The sequence below is a fragment of the Chiloscyllium punctatum genome, chromosome 11, assembly GCF_047496795.1.
Source record: "Chiloscyllium punctatum isolate Juve2018m chromosome 11, sChiPun1.3, whole genome shotgun sequence".
NCBI classification, from domain to species: Eukaryota; Metazoa; Chordata; class Chondrichthyes; order Orectolobiformes; family Hemiscylliidae; genus Chiloscyllium; species Chiloscyllium punctatum.
In genome coordinates, this window is record NC_092749.1 from 104,626,712 (window position 1) to 104,647,356 (window position 20,645).

The window sequence follows — 20,645 nt, forward strand, 5'->3', positions numbered from 1 at the left end:
CCCATGTCTGATACCATGTTAAAAATAAAGGTTTATTCAAGCTGCCCAAACAGCATTCTGCAGTCTTAATCTAAGGCCCAATTGCAGTTGCATCAATATGACCCTTTCTACTCAAGGGTCCTGGCATCAGGAAGGAGGGAAACCAATGCCTATAAACTCCCTTTTGGTGAATCTATTCTGGGCTCTGATGGTGCTGCAGCTCTCGGAGATATGGGGGGGGGGGATCCTGAATTCTGGAGAAGGACCAATATTGGTCACTTAAGTGTCTGAAGGGCATCTCTCTTCTTGAATACTCCTGATTATTTTGTTTGATGTGTTACAACGGCAAGTGAAAAACCAAGCTTTGAACTTGCCAACTCGGCTATTACTGTGCAGAAATTTTTATGTTAGCCCCTACATTAGTTAGTTTTTTCGAACCATTTACAGCACTTTCATACATTAGGAAGTAAATGTGGAGCAGAACAGTGCTATTTTTTGAAGAAGTTAGAAGGAAAGCTTCTACTAGTAAAAGTTTCCATTATCTTAGGAAATACAAGAATTTTAAAAAAAATTTCAGTATTTAAATTTATTTAAATGGTTCATTTGAAATCAATGTATCTTATACACGTTTTGAAATGTCTTTTTATAAATTACATGACTTGAATTACCACTGAAATTGATGAGATGTAAACAATACTAAAATATTGCTCTGAAGAGTTGTTTTGCTACATTTAGGCATCAATTTTAAATAGAATTGTGTTTTGTTTTAAATTGTGGCATCAGGGAATCTCTTCAGAATCTGCACTTATTGTATCAATTGTTCTTGGATCTTCCATTTCCAAGTGATTGTCAAATGCTGGATTTTGCAAAGTTAGAGGATCCAAGCTTATACGAGAGAAGTCCGTTAATCGTTCCTTTTGACGAATTCTGCACAGGCAAACTGATAATATAATCACCAATATGAAGAGAATGGCGATAATTACAGTGGAAGCTATATAAAATATGTTGTTGTAGTTTGGCTTAGTCTTGAAAATATAGCAAGGGCCTTTTGAAGGCCAGATACTGCTTGCAGCACTGGATCCTGCTTTATTCACAGCCACCACACAAGTGTGGTATGTGCTGTCCGATGTAAGATCATGTAATGTATATCTTCGATATGTAGGATTGATATTGTCTGTCTTGTACAATTGTCTGTTGTCATCTGATTGATAGATAATATAGTAATGGAGGACTGTAGAACTGGGGGCACACCAGTAGATTTCTGCTGAGTTGTCTGAAATCTTAATCACCCTCTGTATTTTCACTGGGTCTGGTGGGATATCTGGCCCAGATATGCCAGGACAGCTGCAGCCTGTCAAATGTTGCAAGTCATGGCATGGTACTTGCCAGTGTCTGCATGGGTCATAATTGCAATCACCACCCTGCATGAGCCTTGTAGTCTCCACTTCTTTTAGGGACTCCAAATTGTCATCTTCAGTTATTATAAATATGGGTCCCTTTTTAATGACAGGAGCGATCGAGGGGAATTTTGGGAATGCCAATGATGCTGTTGTTGCGTGATGTTTTGCCCCTGATGGGCGTGTTGTGCTGGTTGGGTAATGCTTGGTTGTGTATGGATAATGCTTGTTTGAAGTTGTGTCATGTTTGATCCCAGTTTGATCTTTGGCAGTAGTTGACCTTGTTTTTGAAGCTTTCACCCTTGATTTACTTTTAGCCGAGCTTTGATCATTTTGTCTGCTGCTTGCTTCAGTTTGTAATGTACCTGGATTCGAACTGGAAAACAAGCCATGGGAAGCAAATGTATTCAAGAGGTCAGTACTATTTGGAGATGGTGGGCTGATACTAAATTGGACTGGTAACTTGCTGCTCGTTGTTGTGTCTATGTCACCTAAAGAATAGTGGAATCCTGCTATTGTTAGTTTTGGGAGTTGAGTATGTACAGTACTTGCTTCAAGCTGCAGTTCCTGTGTTTGATTTCCATTAATATTGCACTCGTTTATGAGAGCTGTCAATAAAATTTCTCCCTGTGCGCCATTCTTGAGACATCTGGTGTCACTTGTCCTGTTATGGGTGGAGAGAGAAAGTTAAAATATCAAAAAAGTGAAGCTTAAGCTTAATGATTTGATCATTGATTAACAGTACAAAACATTAGGTTTCAGCTTTTTTTTACAACAATTAAACTTGTGCAGAAATATGGTGCAATTGATTTACTGAACAGTAATTTGTGCCGGGGAAAGTGAGGACTGCAGATGCTGGAGAACAGAGTAGAGAGTGGTGTGCTGGAAAAGCACAGCAGATTAGGCAGTATCCGAGGAGTAGGAGAGTTGATGGTGTGCCACCCTTGGACATAGCATTCTTGTCAAGATTATTGAGTTTGTGAAGAATGTCGATGCCAACAGGAAATAGAAAAGCAGTCAATGCCCACTACTCTTGCAAAAAAAAATCCAAGGATGTTACCAAGAGTTAGGAGGCTTTGAGCTGTAGGGAGAGGCTGAATAGGGTTGGGCTATTTTCCTGGAGCGTTGGAGGCTGAGGGGAGATCTCTTGGAGGTTTACAAAATCATGAGAGGTGTAGATAGGGTGAATAGCTGTGATCTTTTCCCCAAGGTGGGGGAGTCCAAAACTAGCAGGCATAAGTTTAAGGTGAGAGGGGAAAGATTTAAAAAGGACCTAAGGGGGAACATTTTCACGCAGGAGGTTGTATATGTGTGTGTGTGTGTGGAATGAGCTGCCTGAGAAAGTGATGGAGGCTGATACAATTACACAATTTAAAAGTTATCTGGATAGGTATATGAATAGGAAGGATTTGGAGGGATATGGGCCAAATGAGATAAGATTAAATTTGGATATCTGGTCACCATGGATGAGTTGGGCTGGAGGGTTTATTTCCATGCTGTACAGCCTCTATGACTCTTACTATAGGAGCTATAAGAGTCATTCACTACCCAAATTTTCTGTTGGCAATTTTGTAATTAGCACTGGAGCTTTAACTATTAATACTTTGTCTTGACCTTGTGTTGCTCAATGCTCTGCTCATAGAATTGCAGAATTAGATCATTCAGCCCATCTTGACTGTGCCTGCTCTAGGCATTTTGGCTTTGTGCCAATCTCCTGTCTTTTCCTCATAACCCTGAAAGTTGTGCAGTGCTCACACTCTATACCATTTGTATGTTGCATTAAGGCCACAAGCAAAAGCATGGGATATGATTGCATGATTATTTTATAAACTGAATATTGTGCTTTACAGAAATTTGAACAATTTTATTGTTTTAAAAAATGTTCTAAGTCAGTGCTATACAGCATAGTAGTACCTAAGCTAAAGGTGATTATTCTAAAGAGTGCTCTTCAGAGCTGTTACATTTGCTTGTTGTTTACCTTGTCAATTTTTAAAAACATCTTGTCATTTCATATGTTTATACATGGCAAAACTTTGAATGGAAACAGCATTAAACTGTAGCCGCAATGTTTAAAACCATTTATAGATTGTTGGTTGATATATACTAATGGAAAATATCTTTTGGGTTGCATAGTAGAATGTTTGTATTGCTTCAGTCTTCCGCTATGGGAATTAGTCCATTTGAGGAATCTTTTTCCATAGTTAAGTTTTTTTTTTAAAAGCCTGAAGCAAAGTTACATTAGTCAGTATAGATGTCTTTCATGGATATGATATTGCTTGTTAGAATTATTCACTCTGGTCCTGCTGTTATCCTGAAATGAAATTGTGGGCACTTAAACAGCTAGCACACATTTGTTAAAGGCAAGTCAGCTATGTTAAAAGTAATTACCTGAAACAAAACAACAACACATCTGTATGATTATGCTCATGCTTTAACACCATAGAATTATATTCAAAATTGTAGAGTAAAAGCACAATGGTTTCTGTTGGTCATTGTTCAGACCAGATACATATTTTCCATTTATAGATAGTGCCTTTAACAATCTATTATATTCACTATATATGGCTACCTTTATGATTATTGCTATTTGTTAAACGATTAAATGTTAAGCTGGTGCAGTTGTTGTTATTCAAACAGCATGACTAGCAGACTGCTTTCACTACCTCCCTTAAACTCGTCTTTGTCAAAAGCCTGGATTTTACTTGTAAAAATTTTTTGTGTGGTTTTCCTTACTTTCGCCTTGTACCCAGGTGAACTGACTTGCTTTGAGTTTTGGATATAACATTGCTGCTATTTCTGGTGAAGCTAAAAAAGATTCTTACCTTTTCAGTAGTACTTTATCTGGTTGAGTCAACAGCCAGGTGAGCTCACAGCTACAAACTAGGGGATTTTCAGAGAGGATTACTCTGACAGTTGAATTAGTGAAGAAATTCCAGGGTCTGAATTCTGTCAGGTTACAACTGAAATGGAAGAAAGTAACACGTTTTCACATGTTTTTGTTGACTGGTTCAATCTTTATTCATCCTATAAGATAAATTGCATGTTTTACCTGAGAGTCAAAAGTTCTGAATGTGCAAATCATTCAATGTGTTGTCAACCTATTGGAACAGGTTTAATTCAAATTTAGGAATGCAGGACAATTTTTTAAAAACAAAAGGTCTTTCAAAGGATATAGGGACCAGTGATATTTATTGCCTATCTCTAAATTCCTCTTGACCTGATGTGGCTTGTCGGAGCCATTTCAGAGGGCACTTTCCTGCTTACTAATCCAGTGACATTAACTCAGAAGTCCAGGCTAATGCTGTGGGGATGTGGGCATGAGTCTCACCACAGCAGCTGGTAGAATTCAGTTCACCAAAAAGAAGCTAACTGACTCTTATGAGCAGACCGTTTTATAGACTGTCACTTCCAGACCCTTGAAAACTTTCTTCTGGAATAAGTGAGTGCATTTTCACGTGAGCAAGAGGGTAGGAGTTAATTTTATGTACAAATTCCACTACAACTTGTCATCTGTTCACAACTCAATTCAAAGTAGTCTGGCTTAACTATAAATATTTTCTGAATGTATTCTTCAGACAGTAGTAAAAGCAGCAAGGTTATAGTGTATATAAAGTCTGTTTTGCTAACATGAGTGAAGGAAGTAGTGCCTTAATTGAGAAAATGTGCTCCATTATTTGAAAACATGACGCTCCGTAGGAAATTCTGAATTAATAACATGGATAGAAAGGACATTTCCATGGTGCTATTTCAAAATTAAACATGTTGCGAAGAAATCATTATATAATTGCTTTTGCTTTGGGTCACCATTTTAAAGTGTTAGCCAGGAATATAAAAACAGTTGGTCACATAGAAAGTCAAGACTGGAGGATTAATAATAGAAAATAATGAAGTGGCAATTGAATTGGACAGATATTTTGCATCAGTCTCCGCTAACGAGGACACAATAATATCACAGAGGCCGAGCTGTGATCAGATAATGGAGGAATTTGAGGAAAATGTCAATCACCAAAAAAGCAGAATGAGGTGAATTTTGAAGATGTGGTCTGACAAGTTTCTGGGTCTTAATGCACGTGATCCTAGACTCTTCAGAGAAATGGCTAATGGGATAATTGGTGCATTACTTTTAATCTTTTAGAACCTCTTTGGTTTGAGGGTAATCCAATTAGATTTAAGGTAACAAATTTAACTCCTTTGCTCAAAAGGGGAGGGACACGAAAGCAGGAAACTCCAGGCCATTTACCTTACCATTTATCATTAGGAAGATGTTAGTAGCTTTTGAAAATAAGTTACAGCTGGGCACTTGGATAAGTTCAAAGCAATCTGCAGCGTCACCATCATTTTGTGAAAGAGAAATTATGTTGGATCAAACTGTTGCAGTTCTTTAAGGAGGTAATGTACTATGGATAAAAGGGAGCTGGTATATCTACTGTATTTAGATGTCCAGAAGATATTTGGTAAAGTGCTATATCAAAGCCTTTGTGAAAGAGAAAAGCTAGGGGCTTAGAGGGTTACATTTTGGTATGGATAGAAAATTGGCTACAAGGGAACAGAGAATTTGTATAAATGGGTCATTTTTAGGTTAGTGACATGGAAAGTATGGTGTGCCACAGAGATGAAGGCTGGGACCAACCTCAACTGTTTTAAATTTATATAAATTGAAAGAGGGATGAAGCAACGGAAGGTACGGTGGCCAACTTTGCTTATGACACTAACATAGGTAGGAATCTAACTTGTAAAGAGGCTACAAAAATATGAGTTAAGGTAATGGGTGGCGATGTGCCCAATGTAGTGTGATGTGGGGAAAATACAGAAGGGGGAGGTTGTCTTCTGAAGAAAAATTGGTCCAGTTAGGCTTGTATCTCTTGGTGCTTACAAACTTAAGTGGTGACTTTACTGAAGCATGAAAGACTTTGAGGGATCTTGTTAGGGTAGATGTGGAAAAGATGCTTCCACTGGAACTCGGAGTCATTGTTCTAAAAGCCAGGAGTTGCCAATTTTAAAAGCAGGAAGTGTGATTTATTTTCCTGAAAAGTTGATAGAAGCAGAGTCCTTTAAATATTTTTAAGGCAAAGGTAGAGAGATTGTTGAGAAGCAAGTGATGAAAGGTTATCAGAGTAGATGGTGAAGCGGATTTGTGGTCATAATCAGATCAGCCATGATCTTACTGATAGGTAGAGCAGGCTTGAGGGGCTGAATGATTTACTCCTGGTCCTAAGGTCGTACGTAAGTCTTGTCAGTGAGTATAAATCATTGAAAACATTTAACTGTTATATTTAGCTTTGAGAAAGGTGTCTTTTCTTGACAACAGCATTAAGTATTGAATTGATGAATAGCTGCCAAGGTATCATGAACCTGCAAGCAAAATCCATGGAAATATTTATGAAGGTTATTCCAAATATGACAGAAATAGCTACCTAGTGTGAACAGTTCTTGCTAAAAAGGTGCTTTCTTGTCCTGCAGATCCAACGGTGAAAACTTGTGGCCACTAAACATGTATGTATATAAAGATATTTTTATGAATAAAGCATATTTTTGAAATAAAAAAAACTTGTAAGACTTATAGTTCTGTGAATTATATTTTTGTTTTGTGTTGCAATGTTTCCTGGATGCTGTAATACCTTGCTGTCCATTTAGTAAGGAAGCATGTGTGTAAGTACTTATTTGCTATTTACGGTCTCCTACCATCAGTAGACTCTTCACATATGAACATTATATACTGTACTGGCTGAAATGTGCTTGTTTCTAAATTTGTGATACAGATTGTTCTCTTTGTGTGTCACAATGCTGGCTAAATGTATCTTGTTTGGAATGGCTCTGTTGCTTCCTTCATGTAGTTTATAAGGTGCTATAGTATTGTGGAGTTCCCTGTTTTAACCAGCACAACCTGCTAACAGCTTGTTTTCAGTTACTAGATAATTTCAATAAATAATTTTAAAGAAAAGTTTAATTCCATTTAAAGTATTTGAATGATGGGATTTTGTTTTTTTCTTGTGCGCTGTTACCAACAAAAGACAATGAATTTGAGGAAGGAAATGTTGCATTTCTGTAACATCTTTCACAGGCTTAGTGCTGTTCAAAATACTTTACAGCCAATTACGTGTTTTTGAGTATCGTCACGACTGAAAAGTAAAAACCTGGCAGCTTAATTTGAATATAGAAATCTCCTACAAACAGTTCAGTGATTTGTTGATATTATTTAGGAATAATTATTTCATTCTTCAAAATCAGTACCATGAAAATCTTTTATGCCCACTTGAGAGAAGATGGCCTCTGTTGTTAATACCACAACTGCGTATACCTGACTGTTTAGCACTCCTGCAGTGCAGGGCTGTTGGCCTAACTTAAGTGCTATTAACTAAGAGGGTAATATGTGTGTATTTAGTGTTGCATAGATTTTAAATAGAATGCATTTGGTCATTTTCATTAGTAAAGACGAACAGCGACCCTATAAAACTTCTGCATTATGCTCAATTAAGACTGGTAAAAATGTCTATCAATGCAGCTTAGATTTTATTCTTCCATACATTGTGGTTGCAGAGAATGATGACTATAGGTTTCCCACTGCTGACATGACCAGGTTAAAGTCATGATTTAAGATAGCATGCAAGAAACATTTGGACCTAAGTATGCAATTTTGAAATCATATATTTATGTCAATATAGTAAAGATATCAAATAACATTGAGTGTATTTAATATATTATAAAGAAATGTCAAAAAAGTAAGACATCGCTATGACAAAAATCCATCCATTTGCTATCGTAGAGTCATACAGCATGGAAGCATGTCTAACCAGTCTATGCTGACCATAATCCCAAACTAAACCAGTCCCACCTGCCTGCTCCTGGCCCATAACCCTCCAAACTTTTCCTATTCATGTACTTATCCAAATGTATTTTAAATTTAGGGTGTAGGTTTGCTCGCTGAGCTGTAGATTTGATGTCCAGACATTTCAATACTTGGCTAGGTCATATCATCAGTGGCGATCTCCAAGTGAAGTGAAGCTGTTGTCTCCTGCTTTCTATTTATATCTTTCTCCTGGATGGGGGTTCCTGGGGCTTGTGGTGATGTCATTTCCTGTTCGTTTTCTGAGGGGTTGATAGATGGCATCTAGATCTATGTGCTTGTTTATGGCGTTGTGGTTGGAGTGCCAGGCCTTAGGAATTCTCTGGCATGTCTTTGCTTAGCCTGTCCCAGGATAGATGTGTTTGTCCCAGTCGAAATGGTGTTTTTTTTTTCATCCGTGTGTAGGGCTATGAGGGAGAGGGGGTTGTGTCTTTTTGTGGCTAGCTGGTGTTCGTGTATCCTGGTGGCCAAACTTCTTCCTGTTTGTCCTATGTAGTGTTTGTGGCAGTCCTTGCATGAAATTTTATAGATGACGTTGGTTTTGTCGATGGGTTGTACTGGGTCTTTTAAGTTTGTTAGTTTTTGTTTGAGAGTGTTGTTGGATTTGTGTGCTACTAGGATTCCGAGGGGTCTCAGTAGTCTGGCTGTCATTTCTGAAACTTCTTTGATGTATGGTAAGGTGGTTAGGGTTTCTGGCTGTGTTTGTCTGCTTGTCGTGGTTTGTTCTTGAGGAATCTGCGGACTGTATATTTTGAGTACCCGTTCTTCTTGAATACGTCGTATAGGTGGTTCTCTGCTTTCCTAAGTTCGTCTGTGCTGCAGTGTGTGGGACTCGTTGGAATAGTGTTCTGATACAGCTTTGTTTGTGTGTGTGTTGGGATGGTTGCTGGTGTAGTTGAGTATTTGGTCAGTGTTTGTCAGTTTTCTGTATACACAAGTTTGTAATTCTCCTTTGTCCTTTCTTTCTACTGTGATGTCCAGAAATGCGAGTTTATTGTTAGTTTCTTCCTCCTTGCTGAACTTTATGCCTGTGAGGGTGTTGATGATGTTAAATGTCTCTTCTATCTTGTTTCGTTTTGTGATGACAAAGGTGTCATCTACGTAGCGGACCCAGATTTTTGGCTTGACTACTGAGACTCCTCGGAATTCTAGTAGCACACAAACCCACCAACACTGTCAAACATAAACTAACAAACTTAAAAGACCCAGTACAACCCATGGACAAAACTGACGTCATCTATAAAATTTCATGCAAGGACTGCCACAAACGCTATGTAGGACAAACAGGAAGAAAGTTAGCCATCAGGATACACTAACACCAGCTAGTCACAAAAAGACACGACCCCCTCTCTCTCATAGCCCTACACACGGATGAAGAAAACCACCATTTCGACTGGGACAACACATCTATCCTGGGACAGGCTAAGCAAAGGCATGCCAGAGAATTCCTAGAGGCCTTGCACTCCAACCACAAAGCCATCTATAGATCTAGATGCCAGCTATCAGCCCCTCAGAAAACGAACAGGAAATGACATCACCACAAGCCCCAGGAACCCCCTTCCAGGAGAAAGATGTAAATAGAAAGCAGGAATTCTATTTCGCTTCACTTGGAGGTCGCCACTGATGATATTACCAAGCCAAGTATTGAAATGTCTGGATATCAAACCTACAGCTCAGTGAGCAAACCTACACCCTAAACCTCAACCTGAGCTACAAACCTTGTGTATTTTAAATGTTGTAATTGTACCTGCATCTATCACTTGCTCAGGAAGTTCAATCCACAGATGAACCACCCTCTGAAAAACAAATTTCCCCCTTATGTCTTTTTAAAATCTCTCTCCTTTCATCTTAAAAATGTTCCCCCTAGTCTTGAAAACCCTCATGCAAGAGAAAAAATACCTATCGTTAGCTCAACTATACCCCTCATTATTTTATAAACCTGTAAGGGTTGCCCCTCATCCTCCTATGGTCCAGTGGAAAAAGTCCCAACCTATCCGGCCTTTCACTATAACTCAGACCTTCTATAGTATACATTAAATATTTTGTAAAATAGTCATGTTAAATGATTACCTTTTCAAGGAAAGAAACTCTAGATGAATGAGGAATTCAAACATACTACTTGTCATAAAATGTAGCCGGGAATTTCGTTCCAAATTTACATAAACAAGGTTTGGTGTTTGGACAAATAGGTCTGCAGGCAGAGACTGAAGAAAGGGCATTTGCCTCATCCAAAGGAACTGGAGGTTGTTTAATCCCTCAAACCACTGTGGATCAACTGCAGATTGTAAATAAATAGTTAGATAATATATTGTTCTGAAGATTTCTTTTGTATGTGAATTACTGATATTCAGAACTGTAGTTCATAATATACATAAATTATACCAGTAATTATAACGCCATCAGTAATGAAAATCATATTCTAAAATTATAATATTTCTGTGAAGTGATTTGAAGACCGTTAAATGAGAACTGAAGAGAACGGTACTGTTGTTCTTGTGGGGTCATTTATTACCATTCACAATAGCTAACCATTGCAAGTGTAGATTTTAAGGCTATTTATAGTAGATACAGTAATACACTATAAAATGCTTAATTGCTGATCTTTCACTTCTCTGACTTTACAAAGTTTGTCCAGATGCAATTGTTGCTGGCTGTCCTATTTTGTCAAAACAAAATTGGTTCAAGCAACCCTTTGGTTCTGACCAGGAGAAAATTATTTTAAAAGGTGTGGAAGTGAGTTTTACCATTTGGAGAAGTTGTGGTAGAAAAATGCTAAACTTGTACTTAAAACATTAATATATAGAAATATCTATGGTCATTTTAGATGCGAAAAAGCTCAGTTTTCAATCTGCAATTACCTTTTGGTTTTGATTATACAAAAATTGGGAGATTATGAAGTCTCTGTTTTTGATTTTATTTCCCAAGCTTCCTAGACAACAGAAAAATATATTTGGCATGTGTCCAGTGTAATGATTTTTAAAAGATATAATTTAAAAATCTTTTTGCGTGGAATTTTGATATTAACACACTAGTCTCACCAATTATATCTCTGTTGTTATTTGAAAAGATTTTAACAATAGTATAGGCACTTTGTTTTCCTATTTCAGTCTACTTCTATCATCAGTGACTGCCTTCTTAACAACTTCAGTGTAATTTAGTCATTTTTCAATTCACATGTTTCTGTACTTAACTAATTTGGTACTTAATTTCTTATTAAAATCTGGTTTATGTATAAGCCAGGTGGTTTCAATAAACATAGGTTAAGCCTGCACCGACACAATAAATTATACCATTTCTAACATTTGTCAGTGACTACAGAAATATTAGGTGGTTCAAACTTCTGGCAACTTTATTTGGTAACCCTTGACTTTATTTTATGAAACTGTTTGTTTGGACAATGCAAGTTTACCACAAAATCCTAAATCTCAGCTACGGTAATCAACATGTTTGTATTATTTTAATTAAGTTTCTTGAAGATCAGGACCTTCATGTGAATGCTTTCTTTTTAGGAGAGGCATGAAACGTGTACATTTTTCGTAATTTGAAAAAATTCTAAATGGCTCACAGCGGTACTTACTGGTTTTGAATATGTTTGCACTCAGGTCAAGTACTTTAAGATTTTCCATTCCAGAGGCAAATACTTTGTTTTTGCACACTTCCAAAGAAGTCATGGACAAGTTTAAGCTATGAAGCTTCGGAAACTGAGAGAATTCAAATGGATTGAGCTGCTTCAAAGGGTTCCCTTCAAGCTTTAACATGATGAGATTAGGTGTTTGAAATTTCCATTGTAACTTTGTGAAGTTATTGTAGCTTAGATCCAAAGACGCAAGTTGTGCGAGCACTGACTCTGAAGGAACAATTTCTGAGATTTTGTTGTGACTTAAAGTAAGAATTTTTAAGCTGTGAAGTCTTGTAAACTCTGAAAACTTAATCTGCTGGATCAAATTCTTGCTCAAATCCAGAAATTCAAGAGCTGCAGGTAAACAGGATGGGACGTTTATAAGTTGATTGCTGGCAGTGATTAGATGCCTTAATGTTGCTATGCTGAGGCATCCACAGGGCAGACCATCATATGTCAGATTGTTGTTTGACACGTTGAGTATTTCCAGGGCACTGAAATTTTGGAAGGCGTTGATTGGTATATCGCTGATGTTCTGATTGGACAGATTGAGCTCCGTCTCATTTTGAGAGTACATTTTCATCTGGTAAATTAGAAAATGATGTGGCTGATCAACCGGTATACCATTAAGTCTCGGAAATAATAACACCACCTCCAGCAGTAGGAAGGAAAGAACCACCATTTTCATTTTTCTTACAAAAAGTACAGTTCCTGAAACAGATCACAATTAAACGTTGAGGTGGGGTGACAGTCCTTGCAATTTTATCTTTAAATCCAAACATATTTTGAACTTTCTTCATTCTTAGCTTCAGTGTACTGTTCTGTCCAAATTTCTGTTTTAGTAACTGATATACATTTGCAGTTTCTGCAAATTTAGCATGCAATCTCCAAAATGATTTGCACATCCCGAATAAACATTTGACAGTTTGTGTTGTGGGCTAAATCTGTGGTCTGTAATACCAGCCTGACTGATATTTATTATTTGTCAGAATGTCTGTTAAATATTTTGTACTATTGCCTTATGCTAACTTGTTCTGAAGCCGATATTGTCATCTTCAGGACGTGGTTCGCTTACCCAGAAATCAGATCCAGATTCTTAAGACTCAAGTGTTATGAAATTCTGTGAGACTGCAACAGTTTAACTGCAATTATACATCTGTCCCTAACCACTGATAAGTTATCCCATCCTTGCTGCCTTTTCCTTCAAATAAAATTCTACTTGAAAATCAAATTTGCGACATGTTGCAGTCTATGTATCAATGTGAGAGAGGCTAAAATTAGAAATCTGAACACTGCACACTGACTTAAATATTTTACTTCTGAAGTTGAAAAGAACTTTTGTCAAAGGACTAGCCCAAAATTTCATGTCGTTTTACAGTGCATTAGAGAATTGAGCACCATGCTCTCAACACTAGTACAGCCTAATCTCTTAAATAGTCAAGATTGGATTTTGGACTTTTGTTATGCTAGGTTTTAATAAACTTCTAGTTAAGAATATATGCATGCAATTAGTTCATTGGTTGACTTTCACTCTAGGCACCTAGAATTTGCATATCTTTTAAAACACTGTTATAGTTGGTTTATTTGTTTAGGCATGTTTCTAACCTTAAAAGTGTTGCAAGCTGCATTTAGGTCTGATATAGATTTGCAGAGCAGTGAATTGCTGTGCTGCACCAATGCCAGCCAGTTGTCTGTAACCATTAGTCCTTACTTTCCTTAATTTCAAGAGTCTCGTGCAAGTAAAATGCATATATTAAAAACAGTTTACCACGCATCATTATTTTGTTATGATTCCCAGAGCATGAATTGAATTCTTTTCCCAGATAAATAACTCAATAACCACAGAAAAACTAAGTTTTAATATTTCCCATAAATTCAGGTTGAATAGTACACATTTAACTTAATGTATGTTTAGTTATTAAGTGCATCTGGATTAAACTAAATTGTGCACATGCACTGGAGATTAAGTATGATTCCCACAAACCTGAAACCATTCACAATCATGAGTAATAGCTTAAATTTCCTTTCTTGATTTGTGATTTAAATCTTTATAGAAAAGACCTCTCTATCATCAAAATCGTACATTTACTCATTAGAATTGTCTTTAGTTTCTACTAACCGTTGTTACATTGATAAAACATTTTAAACGTAACTAACTGTTGCACTTACCAGAACTGATTGGAGCATTATCTGGGTATTTTCAGTGCGTTGCCTTCAGACTGCTATATACAATAGTTGTCCCACTTTTTTATACATTATATGATTTAAATGATTTTTTAACCCCTACTGTTCGCTCTAAAAGCACTTCCATGTGATGTAAAGGAGAAACTGGTGGATGTGTGCAAGAAGTGCGTCTATTAGTAAGCTGATGTGGACTTTGGGCATGTACTTTGTGTCTTTCATCTGTCTGCTTTGTTTCTTTTGTTGAAGATATGCATTCCTTTAACAGAGCTCTTGGAATGTAACCTGCTTTTGATCGTTGAAAGTTTGGGTGAGGGCTGGCAGACTGTAACCGGCTGGAATGTTTGATGGATACTTTCAGGAGTAATAATAACTCTTTGAATTTAACAAAAAAGAAATAAAAGTTAAGCAAATGGCTGTGAAATTGTTTGTTAGTAGATTACTAGCAGATCAGTAAAGCTGCTTTTTTAAGATGATAGAGAAGACTAGAACCCTTTTCATAAGACCATGTGACTGGTTCGGAGATAGGACATTTTAACATCAGCATTGTGGTTAGTTATGATTTGTGAAGACAGAGGGTTTCTGAATCTGCATTCCAAACAAGCCTTGGTGAGTGGTTTTGAAGGAGTAATTGATAATGATTAAACATTTAAAGTGTGCTTTGCAAGCCAGTGTTGTCATTACTGATTTTTGTCTTTGTATTCAACAAATAGATCTTGAGGTTTTATGGTTTGAATCTGAACTGTCCATGGGAAGATCAAAAAATGCTGCAAATATAACTTTCTTGAAGATTTAGAAGAGAATCTTGTAACTGCTCTGGTATTTTCTATCCATCCCGCCTGTTATTTTGTGGGTTGTTTTGCAGTTCATTACCAGTCCAGCTTTTGTTTATAACCTCTGCTTTGTGCCCTATTGTTACCTTGTATAATTTATTGCCGATAAAACGTGACATGAAAATTGTGTATTTCAATGATGAACATGGTTAGTGACTGTGAGATGATTCTCTGCACCCAACCCCCTTTTCTTGTTAGTTGGTTTCTCAATTCTCATTCCCTTGGCACAAAAATTGCGTATAATGTTTAAAAAGCTTTTGGATAAGTTCGTGAACAGGAAAGGTTTGGAGGGATATGGGGCAAGTGCACACAGGTGGCACACAGTTTATTTTGGGATTATTGCTGGTGTGGACTAGTTGGAGCAAAAGGTCTCTTTCCATACTGTGTGACTCTTATGACTATAACTGGAGTCCCATGAGCAGAAGTTTAACTTTCTGTGCAGCATATCTAATATATGTCTGTTGCTGTAAAAGAGCAAATAAGAAATAGGACAAGACACATTGTACTCCTCTGATATTTGTCATTGCTGAATTTTCCACATTTTTTAACAAGAACTGTACTATTGTGAATTACATACAACTTTGATCCCTTCATACTATGAAAAGGAATACAGATGTGTGACACGCAATTAAGTCAACCCACAGTGAAATATTTATGGTATCCAGATTAATAAATCAGATTTCTTTTCACATTTATGAAGGAGGTTGTTTGATATCGACCTTAAATAATTCAGCCACTATCTAGAAAGTGCTAAGTTGGGTATCAACTAAATAGGGCAGATGATCGTAGTTAGTGGCTCCAACTTTTACTTAATATTTAATAGAAGAAGGGTACGCAGCCCCATCAAGCCTCTTCCACCACTCATCGAAACAACTTAGAGTGGATTTAACACAATGAAACATCCTATGGCACTTCACATGGGCATTGTAAACAAAAGTATGATGCCGAGGCACCTATGGAAATGTTAGGTCAGATAACCAAAACCTTAGTCAGAGAGAGAGGTTTTCAGTGGCATTTTAAGTTCTAGCGATGAAACTCCATAGATTGGGGCAGAAGCCTTACCTTTGGTTGCTACGCTAGTGCAATTGAAATCGAAGATGCATAAAAGGCCAGAAATTCAAGGATAGCTCAGGATTGAAGTAGATTTAGGGGCTGTGTGGGGGGTATGCAGTGGGGTGGGGGTGTGGTTTGTAATCCAGTATGAAAGTTTATAAAATTGTGACATTGCTTGGAGCTAGTGTGAGCATGGTGTTATAGGGGAAAGGTTTTTATGTGAGAGTTCAGACATGGGCAGCAGAGTCTTGGATGGCCTCAAGTTATGATGCATATAAATGTAGGAGACCAGCCAATGTTGGAATAGTTTAGTGTAGAGGTAATAAAGTTGAGGGTTTTAGCAGTGCGTGAGCTGAGAGAAGAAGGGTGTGGTGGGAATATTATAGATTTGGAAAAAAAAAAGCACTTTCAGTGAAGGTATGAATATAAGATTAGAAACATGCTGCAGAGTTCAATATGATCCCAACATTGTTAACAATTCAATTTGATCTCCGATTGTTGTCAGAAAAAATGCTGGAATCAGTAGCTGGGGTTTAGATTTGCAAAAATAGTAGTTTCAATCTTCCAATATTTAATAGAGGAAATTGTGGCTCATCCAGTAATGGATGTTGGACTACAATCTGATAACTTACCAACAATGGAAAAGCCAAAAGAGAGGTCAATGAGGTTGCCATCAGCCTAAGTACTGACTCAACATGTAGATAAGAAAGAAACAAGGGACCAGGTTTTGTTCTTGAGTGATACCAGAAATCAACTGGAAGTAACAATTCAGTAGCAGAAAGGGATGCTACTGCAAGTAATTCTCTGGCTATGAATATATAGATAAGTTTTTGGAACCAAATAAGATCAGCTGGATAACAGTAGAGAGGTATTGAAGGAGGTTGATGTGGTCATCTGGATCAAAGGCCATAGAAAGGTTGCGAGCGTTATGGGTAAGGAAGTTTACCTTTGTCACTGTCACACAAGTTGTAATTTGATAAGAGCTGCTTTGATACTGGAGAGATACAATCATGTTCTTGAGAAGATGGAAAAGGGTTTTGGAAAGGAAAGGAAAGGTAAGTTGATGACTGAAGCTAGTTTCCAAGGACAGACCAGTCAAGGGTGATTTTTGAGAAGAGTAGTGATAAGTTTAGGAGTGAAGGGCGAAATAGGAAGGAGAGAACATTCGGTAATATCATGGCTAATCTTTAACCTTCACTTCACTTTTCTGCCCTGCTGTTGTGTCCTTGATCTTCCTCTTCCCCAAAATTTAATCAGTTTCATTCTTCAACAAGCTTGTCAACTGAGAATCCACAGTCCTCTGGAATTAAGTTACAACTTCCTGAGTGAAGAAACTTCTCTTCTCAGTCCTGAATAGAGTTGTATAACTTGGAAACAGACCCTTCAATCCAATTTCTCTATGCTGACCAGTTATCTTAAACTGATCTAGTCCCATTTGCCAGCATTTGACCCATATCCCTGTAAACCCTTCCTATTCATGGACCCATCTAGATGCCTTTTAAATGTTGATATTATACCAGCCTCCATCATTTCCTCTGACAGCTCATTCCATACACGCACCACCCTCTGTATGAAAAAGTTGCTCCTTAGCTCCCTTTTATATCTTTCCCCTCTCACTTTAAACCTATGCGCTCTAGTTTTGGATTCCCCTGTCCTGGAAAAAAGATCTTGGCTCTTCACCATATCTATGCTCCTCGTGATTTTACAAGCTTCTATAAGGTCACCCTCAGCCACTGATGCTCCATGGAAATAAGCTCCAGCCTATTCAGCCTCATCTCTCCAGCTCAAACCTAAATGGCTGAAACCCAATTCCCCAAACCTGCGTTAACTGGTCAAACATCTCAATCTAGAGCTTGCATGCAGTCTAAAGTTTAGTCTATTGTTGATAGACAGTATACTTATAGTATAAAACTCCTCATGTTTACATTGTACATAGGCATAGTTCTGGGTCAGTCAATTCCTTGAACAAATTCCATCAACCATTTAAGTCATGGCTGATCTCCATTTCAATTTGACCAACCTGTGCTGATTCTGAAGCCAAGGTGGCTGAGGGTAGAATAAGAGTCCAATGGAGAAGTAAATTAGCAAGCAGCCAGAAGATCAGGGTCACATCCAAGTAGTGAAAGGAGGTGTTCACTTTATGTTTGGCCTACTTGTAGAGAACTGCATCATGAATAGTATTATAAAGTAAATAAAGTATACAACTTCCCTGTTTTCCTTGGAATAGGTTTCTAGGTCCTGGAGGAGGCAAAGTTACTTTTTACACAGCACCAGGTTATAGTCCAACAGGTTTAATTGGAAGCACAAGCTTTCGGAGCGCAGCTGATGAATTTGGTGCGCTCCGAAAGCTAGTGCTTCCAATTAAACCTGTTGCACTATAACCTGGTGCTGTGTGATTTGTAACTTTGTACACCCTAGTCCATCACCGGCATCTCCAAATCATGAAAGTTATTTTTCTTAGACTAAAGACAGGACAAAAATGGAATAGTGTAGGTTAGATGGGCTTCAGATTGGTTTCACAGGTCAGCGCAACATCGAGGGCAGAAGGGCCTGTAATGCTCTAATGTTCCATGCTCTACAAATGAGCCTCCACTTGCTGTGGCCTGCCAGTTGCTTGGAGTAATACAACCTAGTGGGAAAAGTGGTTAGCTAATTATTAAGCTGGTGATTTTTAAAAATTTTCTTCCCTTCTCCACTCTGAACGTACTGAGTCATGCTACAACAGTATCTCACCTGAGTGACCCTTTCTTAAACAAGTTTTGAATGTTTTATGTGGAAAGAACCAGAGGCATTTTTATTTGTTCATTTTAGCTGGGTAGAATGCTGAGCAGAGCTTGTAACTTATAGGCAATGGGAAAACTGCTCAGTAAAAGGAGTAGCTTTCCTTGAGCCAGTGCAGAGATGATAACCAGACGTGTTTGGAGTTAAGGTTGCTGTCCTAGCAGTGTAAGTGTGCCTTTTGGGGGAGGAGGAGGGTATCTGAAATTCTTCTGCCATTATGAAAGAAACAGCAGCAGTGATAGTTTGTACCAACTACAGATGGCTCTAAGAAAGCACGTTCCACCAGAGAATAGAATATACAAAGGAGAGATGTATCCAAGCTGTTTGTGATGACAGAAACTGACCAACCGTTTTTTGTTTTAAATAGTTGGAACTTCTCATGAGGGATGATTGACCAAAAATGAAAATGGGCATTTTGGTTATTAATATTGCCTGTACTAAAGCTAATCTTAGTGTGTTGGAGTAGCACCATTTTAATAGCAACATAGAATTGTGATTGTGTTTTCACAGTTTGTAGGTGAGATGGGGGTGGAACACTAAAGTTTAATGTTGCATTTAATTTTCTTCTAACCCGTTCCACTTCTCTTCTTTTACAAGTTTAATTAAATCTGAATCTGATTGTTGACTACTTTAAAAGGAAAGTTAACTAAAACTTGTTTTTGTCACTTCATGGTCTTCTGGCAGAGCAAAGTTTAAAAATATACAAACAAAAATAATTAAGTTTTAGATGGCAAGAAGGAAAGTAGTTTTCAAAAATGCTTAGAGGTTCCCTTTTTTTAATTCTTGCATTTTAAAATATCTCAAACAAAAACCTTGATTTTTCACTGCTTCAAGATATTAGATATTCATTCACTGGTACTGGGTGGCAAATCCTGTTTCCATTACATATTTCCTTAACTTTGTGTCACATTCAGTAATGCTTCTTGCTTTTTTTATACTCTTGAAACATGTACTTTATTCTTTGCAAGCCTTTACTAGACAAATTTGATTGGTTACACCTAATTTGAGTTAGTGACCTCAGAAGAAGAACTTGCTTCCTTTATATAGCATCTTTAACATCAGGAGGTCCCAACGCTTTACACCTCATGGAAGAATATTTTGAACTGTCATGATTTGGAGGAACCAGTATTGGACTGGTGTGGGCAAAGTTAAAAATCGCACAACACCATGGTATAGTCCAGCAGGTTTATTTGGAAGCATTAGCTTTTGAAGTGCTGTTTCTTCATCAGGCTTCTTTATCATCAACAGCCACCTGATGAAGAAACAGTGCTTTGAAAGCTAATGCTTTCACATAGACCTGTTGAACTATACTGTAGTGTTCTGCAATTTTTAATTTTGAACTGTCGTGACTAATTTAGCAAACACAATCATTGTTGTGGACGCAGCAAAGCTACAGTAAATAGTAATGTGATAACCTGTGAAGGAGATTTATTGGCTTCATTCGGAGGAGAAACATTGACTGGGGAGAATTCTCATGCTCTTCAAAATAGTTTTTTTCACATTATCATGTGTAGGTAGTTGGGCTCTGTTTAATGTCTCATCTGAAAGATGTCACTTTGGATAGTGCAGCACTCTGTAACGTTAAACGTCAGCCTAGATCTTGTATACAACTTCCTGCAGTGGCATTTGAATCCAGTGATATAGAGATAAGAGTGCTATTTACTGAACCAAATCAACTCCCGGTCCTGACCTTCACGACCTCTGGATTTGTAACAAATCACAAATAATTGTTTAACAGTTAAAAATAGACTAAAAGGAATTAAATTGCTCTACGCTGATGTTAGGTTTTTTTTAAAAGTTGAATTGACAGTTGCTACAATTAGAATAATTTCTTTTTTTACCTGCTCCACGTCTCAAAATTCTCAAAATTACAAATCAACCTGTGATACTGTCTTTTTCAGTTCTCCTTTATTATAATTCCAGATTGATCAGTTGGTGAAAAATATCTTCTCTCCCCC

The 20,645-nt window shown here is 37.5% G+C and overlaps 2 protein-coding genes across 2 annotated transcripts in view; one reads left to right on the forward strand and one right to left on the reverse strand.

Annotated features, from left to right (window-relative positions):
- Positions 1-20,645, forward strand: part of crls1 (cardiolipin synthase 1) — a 58,996-nt gene that overhangs the window by 16,327 nt on the left and 22,024 nt on the right. The window lies entirely within an intron of this gene.
- On the reverse strand, positions 635-14,192 carry LOC140482620 (leucine-rich repeat neuronal protein 4-like). The gene is made up of 5 exons (XM_072580136.1): positions 14,009-14,192; positions 11,798-12,550; positions 10,291-10,495; positions 4,199-4,336; positions 635-2,040 (listed from the first exon to the last, which is right to left on the reverse strand). The coding sequence occupies exons 2-5, from the start codon at positions 12,525-12,527 to the stop codon at positions 759-761; spliced, it is 2,355 nt and encodes a 784-aa protein (XP_072436237.1). The 5' UTR covers positions 12,528-12,550; positions 14,009-14,192; the 3' UTR covers positions 635-758.

Excerpts from the sequence above, each read along its gene's own strand:
- LOC140482620 (XM_072580136.1), bottom strand. The coding sequence starts at position 12,527 with ATGAAAATGGTGGTTCTTTCCTTCCTACTGCTGGAGGTGGTGTTATTA. Across the intron at positions 10,496-11,797 it reads TGCAAACATATTCAAAACCA|TTGATCCACAGTGGTTTGAG; the intron begins GTAAGTACCGCT and ends TACAATCTGCAG. Across the intron at positions 2,041-4,198 it reads GATAAAGTACTACTGAAAAG|GACAAGTGACACCAGATGTC; the intron begins GTAAGAATCTTT and ends CACCCATAACAG.